At 43.3% G+C, this 15,706-nt stretch overlaps 1 protein-coding gene across 2 annotated transcripts in view; it reads right to left on the bottom strand.

Moving 5' to 3' along the window:
• Window positions 1-2,606: 2,606 nt before the first annotated feature.
• Window positions 2,607-15,706, bottom strand: part of PBX3 (PBX homeobox 3) — a 227,054-nt gene continuing 213,954 nt past the window's right edge. The window contains exons 6-9 of one of the 2 annotated variants that reach the window (XM_008006228.3): window positions 9,138-9,303; window positions 7,773-7,885; window positions 6,886-6,975; window positions 2,607-4,157 (exon numbers count right to left, since the gene is read on the bottom strand). In XM_008006228.3, coding sequence (XP_008004419.1) covers window positions 4,065-4,157; window positions 6,886-6,975; window positions 7,773-7,885; window positions 9,138-9,303 — 462 coding nt within the window. In that variant the 3' untranslated portion in view covers window positions 2,607-4,064. The remainder of the gene's footprint in view (window positions 4,158-6,885; window positions 6,976-7,772; window positions 7,886-9,137; window positions 9,304-15,706) is intronic. The other variant, XM_008006230.3, reaches the window with a different exon arrangement.

Below are 15,706 nucleotides of genomic sequence, written 5' to 3'. Positions count from 1 at the left end.
GGTTCCACAGGCATTAAATGAGATACTGTGTGGGAGGTGCCTGGTGGGGGGCCGGCCCAGAGGGGAGGACCCTTTCTCCTGGCACCAGCACACACTTCACCCCGCCTGGGAGACTCGGCCCAACGTTTCTTCTTCACTTCTCTGGAATGCCGCCCCTTCCCACCCCCACTTCTGACCAGGGAATGGCACATGGACATTGTTTTGTTTGGGGGCTACAGAACAGCCCTAACTTGGTTTGCAAGGTCACCTGGTCCAATAGACTTAAGAGACTCTCACCCCATTTGTGCACCCCAAGCAGAAGCCTGGTACCCATCCCTGCATGGACAGCTGCACAGGCCCTTGGGCCCCACATGCTTGTGAACACACATGTACTCTCAAGTAAGCACACGGTTTCCTGTGCATCGAGCGGTATGTGGACAGGCCCTTTTGCCCGTGAGCGGGTATTTCTGGCAGTTTCCTGTTGTTATTCTCCTTGATCTTGTAATGGGTTTTGGGACCTCCGCTTCTCTAGTCCCAGGGCTCAGAAGCCCCCCAGGCTTTCCGAAGCTCTCACTAAGTGTTGGCTTCTTGAGCAAGAAGGGCTAGGTCAGGGCGTGGGGTCTGGTTTTACTCATCTCTGAGTCCAGCCTCTAACCCACCACTTGACACAGAAAACGTACCTGGTGAAAATCTATTAAAATCAACGACTGATTTCACCCAGTTTGGAGTGAGACATGCCCGCACAGTCTCCATGTCTGGAGGGCTTCACAAACCCCAGGGGACACCAGAGGCTGGGCCAGAGGGCCTGTGTGGTGGCCCAGTTTCCTCACCTATGAAGTGAGGATGCTTCTGTCCTCTGGTGAGGAGTGAAGAGAGAAAACGTGCACATGCTTCCTAACACAGCACATAGGAAGAGCATTGTTATTTTCATTTCGGCCTCCCTAGGATAACAGAGACGCCCATAATTCCCTCAGGGGTTGCTAGTCAATGTGGGAATCTCCTCTAAGCACTGGCCTGTGCTTCTCTCCACACACTGGTCCAAGGTGAGACTCAAGGCGGTTCCAAGGAAGTGTCTGCTTTGGGATGTTAAAGATGAATTTGGGTGCGCCTACGTATTATGTTCCCACAGTATATTTTTGCAAAACCACATAGCATATATTGTTTTATTTACAAAGATGAGAAAGGCTGACCCACAAGCTAATTGAATCATGCAAATAACTATTTAGCCATGGGAGCAATTCCTACAGGCAGGCTGAGCACCAAGTGAGGGAGGACGGCTTTGGAGGGCAATCTATTTTATAAAGTTTACCCTCACAGTGTAACTGCCTGGAGATTAATGGGAATTAAGCCCTAGACCTTGTTTTGCCTGGCTTTACCAACTGAAAGAGTCAAACAGTTGTATTTATCATAGACAATTTGCTGCAACTAATTAACATTAATCTGATTTCCTGTGAGTCAGTTTCCTTGAGATATAGTAAACAGGCCAATTACCTGCCATTGACCTCTTTTATTATAAAGATTTAGATATTAGCGACAGATGTATATGTAAACATATGGAATTTCTAACAATTTGAAGAAAACAAACATTAAATCCAGGTAAAAGATTTTTAATTGGTTTTACAAGATTACAAATTTAGAGTTTAAAAAGGTATGTTGAATATTGCACAGATTGTTTTTTCAATGGCATGAGGCCCATTCTTTCCAAACTTTTCTTAGTCTTTAACTGTAGTTAAAGAAGTTAAAGGTGAAGAAGCAAATGTGTGCCAGACGCAGTGGCTCACACCGGTAATCCCACACTTTGGGAAGCCAAGGCAGGAGGATTGCTCGAGCCCAGAAGTTCAAGACCAGCCTGGACAACACAGTCAGAACCCATCTCTAAAAAAATAATAACTTAAAAAAAAAAATTCAGTGGGGTCCAGTGGCTCACACCTGTAATCCCAGAGCTCCAGGAGGCCAAGGTTGGAGGATCGCCTGAGGCCAGTAGTTTGAGACCAGCCTAGGCAACATATCAAGCCATGTCTCTAAAAAAAGAAAAATTAGCCAGGCATGGTGGTATACACCTGTAGTCCTAGCCACTCAGGAAGCTGAGGTAGGAGGATCACTTGAGCCCAGGAGTTTTATGCTGCAGTGAGTCAAGATCGCATCACTACACTCTAGCCTGGGTGACAGCATGAGACCCCATCTCAAAAAAAAAAAAAAAAAAAAATCCATCTAACAAGTGCCAAAGGCATCACTAGGTCAGGAGAGTGTGAGCTGAGGGCAGAGAGACCTGAGTTCAAGGTGTGATCCCTTGCTCAAGGTGTGACCCCTTGCTGTCCTAGGTCTGTGATCTTTTGGCATTCGCTTAAATTTTCTGAGCTTTGGTTTCCTAATCTATGAATACGGAGTTTTCCTTGGGGTGTTACTGAGCACATCAGGATCAAGGGAGGACTCCCAACGATGGTTCAGTAGGTGGCACGATGCCTGCACACTCAACAGCAGCTGCTCCTTCCCTCCCAGCCCCACCATCATCTCAGAGTCATCTCCGACAGGCAGGCAGTCACCCTCCCAGGCCTGGTGCTGGGTGCACTTTCTCCTCTCCCTGCACTTGGCTGGATCAAATAGTGAAGTAAGAAACTGCATCAACATTTAATCATGAAAGCAAAAAGTTTATTCATGTTTGAAACTACATGTAACTACCACGAGGAAGACTTTTTCAATCCAGGGTGTAATCCAGTTAGAAAGGAACACGAAACGTTTTTAATACATTAGAATCACCGCCACAAATTATTTTCATGACTCAATCAGTTTCAGAATCGCATACAATACAAAAAGAGAAAGGAGAGGGGGCCCCATTACACAGGGTGAAATATACAGTACTGAATACTGAAATCTGAATGCATCACAATTAGTCGCTGCTTTTTTTTTTTTTTTTTGCATGGATTAGTAGTAAGATGAAGAACATTCAAAATGTTTCTCAGTATTTACAACAGTTTTACTGATCCTGTGTTGAATTAAGACCCAATGTTTCCACTCTCGGTTTTTTAAAAGTTGCAAATGCAACCCTGATTTTTCTTTTAAAAGATTACAATGTACATTACATTTTATGAAGGGAAACAAAGAGTTAATTACAAGATGCAAAAAGATAAGAAAGAGACAAACTACAGCGTGAGTATTGTTCAGAGGTAGTAAGTGAGCACTCTAAGCTACAGAACATGTTGAAATTCTATTGGTTTGTATGAGTTCGCATGAGGTAATAAAGCTGTGTTTTGATTGGTGGGATGTATAAATACTCTTTTGCTACACTATATACAACACTCCAGAGAGCAGGGCCTTTTGCGGATGCCCAGAGGACGTAGCAAACCTTGACAAGTCTATGCAGCACCCAGTGCACACCGTAAAACCCCAGACGGATCGATCTTGTTTTCACCTCTATCAGCAGCAAGTATCTTCGTCTCTCAGAACAATCTGGATCCATAATTTTATTACCGAGCAGACTCTGGGCACTGGTGCTTTCAGAGAGAGAAACGATGCTACCAGTCTCTGATCTAATTATAACATAAGAGATCTGAACACAAACGTGACGAGGAAGATTCTTAAACACAACCATCATTAACAGGGATAGCCAAACAGCTCTTTATTCCAACTCCATTAGTGATATGAAAGTAAGACAATCCAAGTCAGTAATGGAAATAGGCAAGAAGTTCAATTTAGGTGAGGTGAATTTTTGCGTCGGCTTTAACGATTGAGGTTTAGTGTATATTGTACTTTTTACCCTTAAGGCCAAGTAATTGGCAACTGTGAAACCATTAATGTAAAATATTGGTAATAAATTATGATAAAATAGCTACAGGACTGTCAACAATGTTAAATCTTGGCCTAATTGGATAAAGTGCTTTTTTTTTTTTTTTTAACATTGTGTGTTTTTAAGTATAAATACAAATGATTATGATTCCTTAAAAAACAGATTTACCAAGTTCTCTAATAAGACAAGGTTTTACAGTAAAGCTGTAGATGGTGGGCTACAAAAACGCTTTCCTTTTCCTCCTATTGCTCTGAATGCACTTATCAAGGCATGTCAGCTCAGGGAAAAGTGTGGCCAGAGATTAGTTAGAGGTATCCGAGTGCACACTTCCTGGGCCTTCTGTAGGAGAAGTCACAGAAGATGGAGTTGTTGCGTCCTGCCAGCCTCCATTAGCCTGAAAGGAGAAATACAGTTCAACGGGTGCACGTCTACATATTAATTCTACTCCCCAATTTAAAACACCCAGATGACAACATGAGAGCAGAGATGCATTAGCAAAATGTATTTTCTAAACCCACTGTGGCAGGAGTTGGCAGCATGTGTTAAAGTGGGATTAAATGCATGTAAAACAAATCCAACCCATCAAGTAAAGACTTGGCAATAAATCAACATGCCGAAGAAGGGCTTCAGCGAGGCCCATGCTGGCACCAAGCTTGGCCTTTGATCTGCTGGTAAAACTACAGTGTCTCAAAAAGAATCTCTTAAGAAGGGAGCAGGGGAGAAGCTCAATGCAATGCCTCAGCAAAAGCCTGGGCTCCATGAAGTCTAAACTTCACCCCGGCTTAATCATCATTTCCACAGAGAGCAGTTGCCCACCCTTTTTCCATACACGCCTGATAGCCAGCCACTGTAACCCTTAGAAAGTGAAGGCCAGAATTTCCCTCCAAATAGGATCTTCCAGAATGAAAATGCATGAGCCGCGGAGCAGCACACGCTGTTAAAATCTGTATTCCAATTATCTGTGGCCGAGGCTGCTATTTGGGATGTTGCTCCTGCCTTCCACATGCTGCCGGCCCTTCCTGCCTCAGACCCGCAGCAGCAATAACTGTACTCAGAAACAAATTTGCCTTATGTCTTGGCCTATAGTGGCAATTGCTGAAATCAATGTCTGATCAGATTTCTGCTGTGGCAGACAGCTTGTCGCTACATATTTTTATGTCAGTCAAGAAGAGGGAGGTGCCAGCCTCGTGAGTTGGGGAACACTGAGTGGAAGTGACGGGGCAGGCCTTCTGGAGAGGAGGCGAGGGTGAGCTGGCTCCCAGTGCCTGCAGCACCAACCACCCTCTGCCTGCATGCTGCCCCCAGACCCGGAATCCCACACCAATGTCAGGGTGGATCATAAGGTACCTCCTGCCTCCCTTACATCTACCTGCAATTTCCTCTGCAAGTCCATCCAAAATGTCCTCGTTCAGGCCTGGGCTGCCAGGCTGCTGAGAACTCTGTCTAGATTCCCTGCCCAGCCCGGATAGAGCTCCTAGATGAGCATGTGGCAGCCATTGTTTCTTCTCCCATGACCACAGTTCCTGGAGAACTCCCTGTCTTCTGATTCACTGCAGAGTTCGGCAGGCAAAGCACCTTTTCTACCTCCATGACCCACGGAAAGGGAGGGAAAAACCAAACAACCCCACAGAGATGACCAGAGCCTAAGGGAAGAGGATTTTCCAGGCTTTAGGCATACCAAATTCAGGTTAAGGAAAACAAAAGGAAACAATATTAAAAAAAAAAAAAAAAAGCTATGGTGGTATTGTTTTAAAGCCTCTGTTGTGCCAGGTTGGCTAATGACATGCCCGTGTGTGCTCGGTGGACTCTCAGAAATCCTCTTCTCCCCTCAGGTATGAAAATCTACTCAGGAAAAGAAAAACTCTCACACAGATACAAGTCTAAAGATATTCCATCTGAAGTAAACATCATTCCTCTTTTATCCAAATTTATAAACAACAAATGTACAATATTTTTACCCAGCGTGGCAGCTGGAGGAGAGGTTGTCAGCAAGCATTCTTTTTTTTCAAAATAAATTAATCCTTACTCTGGTGGTTTGAGATTATGCACTGTATTATACAACAGCGCCTTATCAAGCCTCATCAGTGAAGATGGAATTCATGTCTGTAAAATGCTGCAGGCAATCACAGTTTCATATTTTATCATGTTGATAAGGATATCGCACATTCTCTGAAGCATTTCAAAACACTTAAATGAAAAAGGAGAAATGCAACTAAAAGGCTTTTTATATGGTTTGTTGTGGGTTATTATGAGTTATTTATAAGCCCAAAAAGAAAGATTTGACATTTCAAATGTAAAAGATTTGAGTATTTAATGGTCCTTTTTTCCCTTTACAATTGAACATCCTCAATCACTTTTTAAATCATTAATATTTACTCTCATAGCAAGCCAAGGCCCTAAAAAGGGATAATTTTGCCCATTTTCTTCCTGAGTCTACTACCGTGAGTTGGGCAGTTCCTTTCCTTCCTAAGTGTAGAAGCCCAGACTCCATCCACCTCACCCCACAGCACCGCCACGATGACCTGCCTCCCTGCCTCCTTCCCCTTTTCCAGAGCTGTGTGTCTTGCCATTTTCCATCCATGTCAGTGGAGGGAAAGGTAAAGTTGTAGTGAAGTAGTTACAGAAGTTAACATCATTTCCTCCATAATTAAAGTTGTCAAATATGTTTTGCATCCCACATTGACAATACAGCAAGATGCTTTTAACAACAGAATTATTTGTTTAGCTTGGTTTGTTGGTCTGCCTGGGAGTCTCCAGACTTACCACCTTCACCTGAGTTCTGCTTCGGAATTTTTCCTGCTGCCTGATTCTAAGATAAATGACCTGTTTTCTACTGTCTCCCTGGAACACAGCACTGATGGTAGGAAATGGCATCTGAATGGGCTGATGCTTAAGTCCCTGCTGATGACAGGACACCAGCCACTTCTGAGCATCTATGACGACTTCTAAGGGTATCCAGGTGGCATTAAGCATTTAGGTTCTTAAAATAAAAGTGCAGCGAAGATGCTGCCTTCCCTACCTGCCAATAAGATGAGAAGCCAGGTCAAATGGCTATTAATTTCTTTATTAGTCACTGTTTACCTGACACTGTGCTCCTACAGCTGGCTCGCCAGAGTACTCACATTTAAATTATGTGGACTGTACAGTGAATTTCCTCCAAGGCCATCACTGTAGCCTCCCGTCTGATTGATAACATGACGGAGGGTATCCACCTAGGTGAGACAAAACAAAATTCATCATCCCAAATCTATTAAAACGTCATCACTTACAAAAGGAAATAATTTGAATTATGTGTGCCACAAGGGTTTAACATCTTCAATGAAAGACAAATTTATCAATCAAATGTGACTGGCAGAATTTCAACCATTCTTTGCATATTTAAACTCACAAATCTTTGTTTTTCATGCCAGCCAAACAATAACATCTTCATGGCAATGCAACTTTCCATCTACAGCAACCAAATGGATGTGGCTGTGGGTGAAAACCTACTTAGAATTGTGTATATGGAATTATCTCAACTCTCTCTCTCTCTCACTTTCTCTGTGTCTCATACACACACATCTAAATGTATAAAAACTATATGAGTAAGTTCTGTTCTCAATTAAGAGGACAAGAAAAGAGTAGAAATTATAGAGTTATAATTTAAGAACTCAGATTTTGTACTCTGACTTAAGAAATGAAACAGCAACATGTTCTTAAACCATATACACACTGGAACACTCAATTTTTCTGTTCTATTTTGTGACAAAAGTAAGATGCACCCAACCCCTCTCCATGAGCTCAAGCCAGAGCCGAATGCATTCACAAAGTTTATCAGGTTTGAATCATCACAAGTCACTGTTCGCTTGACTTCTCATTAAATTAAATGGTGGGGCAGATGGGTCCTGTTTGGAAGCACCCAGCACAGGTTCTGCATGGATGTGTAGACCACTTCCAGAGGGTCAGAGGAAGGAGTTTTGAGCCCAAACCCTACCCTGCTAGAAAGGCCCCTCTGGGGCATCTCTCCTACCTGTGATTGCACATTGGCTCCGACTTGGGACCCTTGGTAAGAATCCCCATTCAGACTCTGCATGTTCATGAACATGTCCCCAGAATTTGGGAGGTTAAAAGAACCAGAAGAACCTGGAAAGGAAAGAGTTAAGTAGCTGAATAACAGAGAGCTACACACATAATCCTCAAAGACCTAGAGGCAGGGAGAGGAGAAAAAGTACAGAAGGGAAAGGCTGTGCACAACATAAAGCATTTCCAGATCTAAGAGGATGGAGAGTAACTCCAGAGAGTTGGGTCCTGTGAGTCACTCTACATCTAGAAGTCCCATCAATGGGGAAGCCCAAACTTAAAAAACAAAACCAAAAATGAAGAGACAAATCAAAATAAATTAAAAAGAAAAAATAAACCAAAACACCCAGCAGCTGGCCTGGACCCTTCCCCTTGTTTCCACTGATCTGCAGGATTTAGTCATGACACGAGCTTGTCAACAAGGCTAACTGTCACGGTGGACAGCCACCCAGAGAAGAGACTTTTCCAGGAACTCTTTCGTAGCTATGCATATACCTCCCTCTCCTTCCACCTGTTTTTATGTGCCATTAAAAAGAACTGGGGGGCGAGGAGACAAGACAAAACAAACAAAAATCCCCTATTTTCTGAACTTCTAAAGATATATTTAAGAGACCTTCTCAGAAAAGTCCCTGGAATTGCTACTCAAGTCCATCTGTTTGGACTAGCTGCACATCTTTCATTGTTATTCAAGTTCCCCGAAACTTTAAAGTATTTCTAACCCCCTCACAAATGTCACATAAAATGCAGCCAAAATGTACCAGACAAGGATCCAAGAATCTTGCATGCGTGTATTAAGCACTGTAACCCTCACAGCTAGCCACCTGCTGAGCATGCCGTCAGTCCTGCTCAGACAATGTTGCCGAAAGGCAGAGAAAGGACAGAGGCGCTGGGCAGAAAGCACCGCTGCACTTCCCTCCAGCATTCCAGCTTCCTCATGCACAGCAACTGCTGCATTTCCCACTTCTGCTATTTCACTCTCCACAGACCACTACTGACCCTAAAGTGATAACTGGAAAGAGATAGCTAAAATAGTCATGAGCGAGAGCACTCTGCCTAATTGCTGAACTGAAAGCCACTACTAAGTGTAAAAGTTCCATCATCTACTAGTGAGTGGCATTCACTGTGAAGAGTGGGTTTACAGGCTCTGGCCTTCCACTCATTCACCCATCTCAAGAACAAGCCTACATTTGAATATAAATCTTCCTTTTTAAGTCCACTCTGTCCTCAGTATGGCTCTTGTTTCCTGGCCTGTGGGACAGGGCATTGTGGCATAAGGCTGCCTGGGCCAGCTGGGGAGCAAGCCCCCAGTACGCACCGGAATTTGGTGTGGTGGGTGAATTGGTCTGGTTGTTCTGCACAGCTGCTGCTACTGCGTGTGCAGCTGTCACGGCCGTCTTTGCAGCATAGAGGTTGGCTTCTTCCTGAAACTTGCCGATATTCTTCTTGTACCTGATTCGTTTGTTGCCAAACCAATTGGATACCTACAAATTACAGGGACATGGAGGTGAAGGGGAAGAGAGGAAGAAATAATCAAAACCCAATAATACCTGTCGGACACCAACGCAATACCACACAATTCCTAGCCTGCAACCTCGCATCCTATGGATCATGCATTATGGTTTTAGGGGTTATTTTCTCTTTTGGCAAAACTCTCACATTCTTTTGGAATAACACCGCTTTCTTAGAGTTGGCCACACTAATATCAAAATGGCAGGGAGCACTGCTCATAAAAGACATCCAACTGCTATATACCGATTAGTATATAAATAGTCAGGCCCCCAAAATCAGGCTGAAAAACTGAAGGAAATATTTGCTAAGTTAGGTAACTAATAAGAAATACTTGAACATGAACAACTTATTCTTCTTTTTTGGGTCTAGAATAATTTTGGCAGCTGTATAGTAGAATCATGTTTGGTCTGCTGAAAAGAGTAACATCAATTAATAATGGATGAAAAAACCCTTTGTCTTCTGCCTTAGCAAACACTGCATGTCTGCCAAGATGGCTGCTCAAGCTCTGCCAGTTAACATGTGGGAAGGTCACAACTTGAAAACTCAAGTAATTCCAATCAGGTCAAATGCAAACACAGAGGAGCAACTCTAATGTCATCAGGTAGAAGATATTTATTTCTTTTGCAAACTTCTTATGATGTCAGCTGGTGCAAATGGAAGAGATTTCTACAAAGGGATCTTGGCAATAGGCAGATTTCATCACATTTCAAGGAGAGCAGAACTCAGCCCCAGAATCATGGCTCACAGTTACAATGTGTTCAGGAACCTGTAATTGAGCTATATAAAGAAGCTAAAAGCCACACAGCAATTTATAAGAAAGTATACCCACTTGCTATATAAAAGGATCTAACCTCTCTTTTATTAAAGTAACAGTTTAAAAATACTCTTCAATAATTTCTTAATAATTCTGTCAAAGGGGCATATTGCTGTGATATCAGGCTGGGTGGGATCATTGTTCTACCCTGAAGGTATTCTTCTTCTTTTTTTTTTTTTTTTTTTTTTTTTTGAGATGGAGTCTCGCTCTGTCGCCCAGGCTGGAGTGCAGTGGCACCATCTCGGCTCACTGCAAGCTCCGCCTCCCGGGTTCATGCCATTCTCCTGCCTCAGTCTCCCAAGTAGCAGGGACTACAGGCGCCCACCACCAAGCCCAGCTAATTTTGTGTATTTTTAGTAGAGATGGGGTTTCACCACGTTAGCCAGGATGGTCTCAATCTCCTGACCTCATGATCTACCCGCCTCGGCCTCCCAAAGTGTTGGGATTACAGGAGTGAGCCACCGCGCCCGGCCCCTGAAGGTATTATTCCTAACAGCTATTCATAGGGGCCCTGAAGAGACATAAGGAGTAGTATGTAGTTTGAAGCCTTCCAACCCAATTTACACTGTGGGCACCCCTTTTGACCATTTCTGCCAAGTCTTTAATTGCTTTGGAAATAGAATTCTCATTCTTCAACCTATGGCACTCATCCTTCTGGAAGGAGCAGAGAGCCCTGGCAAGGGAGCCACGTGAGGAAGACAACATTGGCCTTGCTGCTGACCATATGCTGTCCACCCTGGGGGTCATGGGGTGCACACATATGCACATACACACATGCAGGCATACTTGCCGAGGACCCATGCAGCAACCATGAGTGCAGGTTCATCAGACAGAAACAAGCCAAGCCCATCAGGAAGTAAATGTGCTACAGATCAGCACTTCCTAGCTGTTTCTGTTTCACCATCTTTTTTTCCCCCTAGAAGACTGTATGTATTCCTTCTTTTCTTCATATCACATAGAGTGGCTCTAATAACTATCATTTGGTGAACGACCATTATGCAGAGCACCTTGCATACATTTTCTCATTTTAATGTGAACAATTTCAAGGGCTAGGTGGTAGAGGGGAGTAGTTATACTAGCATGACACCAGTCCCAAATCCAATGGCCTTGTCTCTCTGACTAGTTTGACCTCTCAGCAGTGTCTGATACTTGTAATGAACACCCCTCTTGCCTAGAGCAGGCTCTTACATGGTGTATGTGACATTATTCTCCTTCTCTTCCAACATCTGCTCTTCCCTGATACGAGAGAGAGAAAGAGAGAGACAAGTTTTCTCCAGGACTCAGCTCTTGACCCTCTTCTCTCTTGCACCTAGAGCAACCTTATCCATATTCAAAATTTCAATTATCCTCTCTGTGTGGATGACTCCCAGATTTCCATCTCTTATCCATATCATCTATGAATTTAGTGAGTTCTCATTTTTAAAGAGATTTCCCTATATATTGTTCTGCCACAACCTCCAACTCAATAGGTCTAAGAGGAAGTCGGGTGTCCTCTAAGCCTGTGCCACCTCCTCCGTATTTTCTTTGTGGTCCTGATCTCTCCATCTCCAGAGATGTGGTACTCACTACCTCACAAAATCCCTGCCTCCATTGGTGGATAGTCCTAATGGGTATATAGTTCTTTTTATTCTGAACTACAATCTGGTTCCCTTTCCTTTCCACACATTGGTGCTACTTCCAACATCTAGACTGTCACAACATTAGGCCTTCAAGCTCAGCCCCAAGGGACCTCTTCATCCTATTATTAGCCTTCTTGGCTCTCCCTTCCTGCGCCCCATAGGCTCACAGCAGGTGTGCATTATAACTGCATAGGATGTGGCAATAGGAGGGAGTTAGGAGAGTATATAAGCGAGGAAGCCATGAGGGCCTGAGCCAGGCAGAGCAGTAGGAGTGGAGAGGGTACATATTATGGAGGAGGAACAGACAGAATCTGGCCATTGACTAGCTCTGGAGGTCAGTGGAGAGGGACAAGTCAGAGACGATGCAGGTGTGGTGCCCAGGCCTTGAGCAGGATGGAGACAGATACTCGGGAGGAATTTCTGCACCAGGACAAATCAGCCTCAGTGACCATTAGAATCCATACCGGAATTATGTGATTCTAAAAGTTCTAAATCAAGATTGGAAAAAGACTACAAAGGTATGGGTTCTGATTATGCTTGTTAAAGCATGTTCTCTTTGACCTTACCTCATGTTTCCCAACGCATGCTCTCAGCTCAGGAGACAGACCTAGAGCTGGCTTGCAAAACGCTCCTTTAATACATAATTATCACTCTAGCTTTTCTGACTAAGACTGTCAGGCCTCAGAAAGAGTTAAATATTGAACATATCTATAGTGCAAAGGAGGACAGTGTTGGTTGAGAGGGAATCTGGCATTTCTTAAGCATAATTAATGAAAATTCCCCAACTCTGAATTTAGCAGCAAAGGCCCATCTTAGAATTCTCTTCTTCCAAACAATTCTCTGTTGGATTCAGTACTTTGTAGTTAATATTACCTTGACAATCAGAGAAGCTATAATACATTAATGAAACCTAGCCTGGAAAATCAGATTACAGCTTTATTAACAGTTTCATAATTGAGGAATCTCTGTACCATCGAAGGTCTCATCTCTAGATATGTAAGAATCCTCTGTTTATGCATACCTCTGGACCAATCAAACAACAGTCATCACTAATAAAGGTTTATTTAATTCTCACAGTAAAATTTTAATATCACCAGCAGCCTGGGGAAGCTTTAGCAAGTGGATTTGCTTGACATCAGATCGTTTTTATTCTGCTAGTCCCAATACTTCTTAATCTTTAATATCAAGGCAATTAAAATTAATGGCCACTCATCCGAAGCTACTGTGGGCACTGTTTCCTTGACATCAATTGTTTGATGGGATTACCTAGAGGTTAAACTAACAAGCAAGGTTTAATTGGAAGCAATGAAAGAAGCAGTGATCATACGTTATGTTTAACCTGCATAACCACATCTAAATGAATATCTAAAAATGTTAAACTATTTCTCAAATTAAAATATGCACGTCACATTCTGATATTACAGATTTGGGTATTGCAGCAATCAGCTATTAAGGCCACACTGCTGCAACTGAGATGGGGTAATTAATGTATCAATCGACACCTAAATTCAGGATTTTTTTTCACCTTTTAAAAACAGATGGATATAATTAGTTGCAAAAGAAGCCCTAAGCTCGCCCAGTAGGAAGCCTCCAAGGCTGCAGGTCATGTGGCCCCTCCTGTACAGTGCTCCCAGTGGGGCCAGGCTGTATGCATGGTGCATGAAGGCGAGCAGAGCTTGCTCCATCTCTGAACTGGAATGGTCTGTACAGTGGTCCCAGAATAGAAACGCAGGCAGGAAATTGGTGAAGGGAAAGGGACTACACTGTCTTGTGCCTCTCTGTTGAGCCGCATATCAAGGATTCATGACTCTGGATTGTGCCCAAGGCAAAGGGCCATGGAAGAATTTTAAGATCAATTAAAAATGAGAATAAAAGCACAAGTACTCTCCCACTTCTACTGATGTTCATTGTTATCAGCCCCCAGACTGAGCCTCTGGTAATTACGGGAACGAGTAGTGCACATTATGCAGGCCGCTGATTTTCTGGAACTTTTCTGCAAGGCTAAGGAGCAGCCAAAAAGGGCTCTGGTCTCTCCCATATACTACAACCATGTATTTCTCCCTCCACGCAATTCAGCTATAGGTTGCCAATTGCTTTTAAAAGTAAAAATGCTTTCCACATAATACAATACCTAGATTCACCTTTTATATAGCTTTTTTAACCTTCTTCAAAAAGTTTTTACTCATTATCTCACTTAGAACCTCTGATTTGGAGGGAGTTGAGTCAGATGTGGGAAGTATCACATAATGGTTACGTGCTTTCGACTCAGAATCCAGTTTCAAATTCACACTCTGCTATTTACTAAGCTGAGTGACTTCGGACAGATTGTTTTAGTTATTTTAGTGTTTCCTTTCCTATAAAATGAGAATAACAATATAAATCTTAGTATCTTCCTCACAGAATTGTTGGGTGCGTTAATGGCTTTGGCACATACTATTTACCTGGTAACTATTAGCTATTACTATCACTCATGTTTTATCAAGGAAGAAACGAGAGATCCAGCACACAGACAAGTTGCCCAAAGTGGGATGCAAAGTGGGATGGATCTAGAATTCAGCCCCAGGACTTCCCATCAGCTTTTTCTTTTTTAAATAACCAACTGCGAAATGCTTACCAAGCATCTGCTATGGTCAATACTGTACCAGGTGCTGTGGGGAGATGAAAAAATAAGCACATGGCCCCTCCTGCCTGGACTTTACAATCTGGTTATAAAAGCAATGCTATCCACTCAAAATAATTAGCAAAACTTGCAGGGTGGTGATGATCTCATGTTGAACTGTATAGTGCAGACAGGGATTTGGAGGAAGAGACATCCCAGCAGGTCTGAGAAATCAGAGGAGGCTTGTGAGGCAAGGTCAAACCTGAATGGGACCTCCGTTTCAATCCAGTTCAATTCCAGAGTACTTTTATTGAAACTCCACAATTCAGAAGCAGAAAACTCCAATGGCTCGTGTGGCCACAAACAAGCCAAAAATGCAAGCCTGCCTCCCTCTCCCTGGACCACTCCGAGATCCCAGAAACTTTTGTTCTCTTACGTAACTTAACTTCCTTTTCCCTTCTTAACCTCTAAATCCCATTTTTACAGTGACAGAGGGAAGAGAAACCCATTCTACAGAAAAAGGAGAGGAAAAGTCAAGAAGTGTTTCTACAAGAGGTAGCATCTGAGAGAACTTTTCTGTCGGGGAAGGAGCGGGCAGTGAGATGGGGAAGGCATTGGTACCTGGGGAGGAGCAGAAGCAAAGCACCTGAAGGGCTGGCAGGTTCTGGCTGAGGAAAAGGAACGGGGAGAAGCTCTGGGCAAGGGAAAGCCTGAAGAGGGGCTCGCAGATTCTCCCCAGGTGTTACTGCTGAGTGCAGGGGACAGAGCTGAAACGGAGCCTGAGATCTGTAGCAGTGGAGTTCAGAAAGGGTTCCAGTGAGGCTGACCTCCCATCCATGTGCCTGTCCAGGGTCAGTGGTCTGCACATTTTTGCTGCGCAAAATTCCCCCTAAATTAATTTTGAAAAATCATGGACCTTCTCACACATTTTTCCTTCCTTGCACATTTTCTAAGTTGGCATCTACAATTTTTCATAAGTCTACATAGTTGTAAACAGTGTTATTCCAGTATATCATAAATGTTGACATCTTAAAATAAAACTGTAACGCTATTCTTTAAAATGTATCCAACCAAATATAAATAGCACAGCAATTTGATACCCATTATCCATTTAAAAAATACATAGGGCAGGTGTAGTGGCTCACCCCTGTAATCCCAGCACTTTGGGAGGCCAAGGCGGGCAGATCATGAGGTCAGGAGATCGAGACCATCCTGGCCAATATGATGAAACCCTGTCTCTACTAAAAATCAAAAAATTAGCCAGGCATGGTGGTGCACGCCTGTAGTCCCAGCTACTCAGGAGGCTGGGGCAGGGGAATCGCTTGAACCCAGGAGGCAGAGAC

This window comes from Chlorocebus sabaeus, chromosome 12 (assembly GCF_047675955.1).
Source record: "Chlorocebus sabaeus isolate Y175 chromosome 12, mChlSab1.0.hap1, whole genome shotgun sequence".
In the NCBI taxonomy this organism is placed as follows: domain Eukaryota; kingdom Metazoa; phylum Chordata; class Mammalia; order Primates; family Cercopithecidae; genus Chlorocebus; species Chlorocebus sabaeus.
This window is presented reverse-complemented; position numbering and strand designations above follow the sequence as displayed.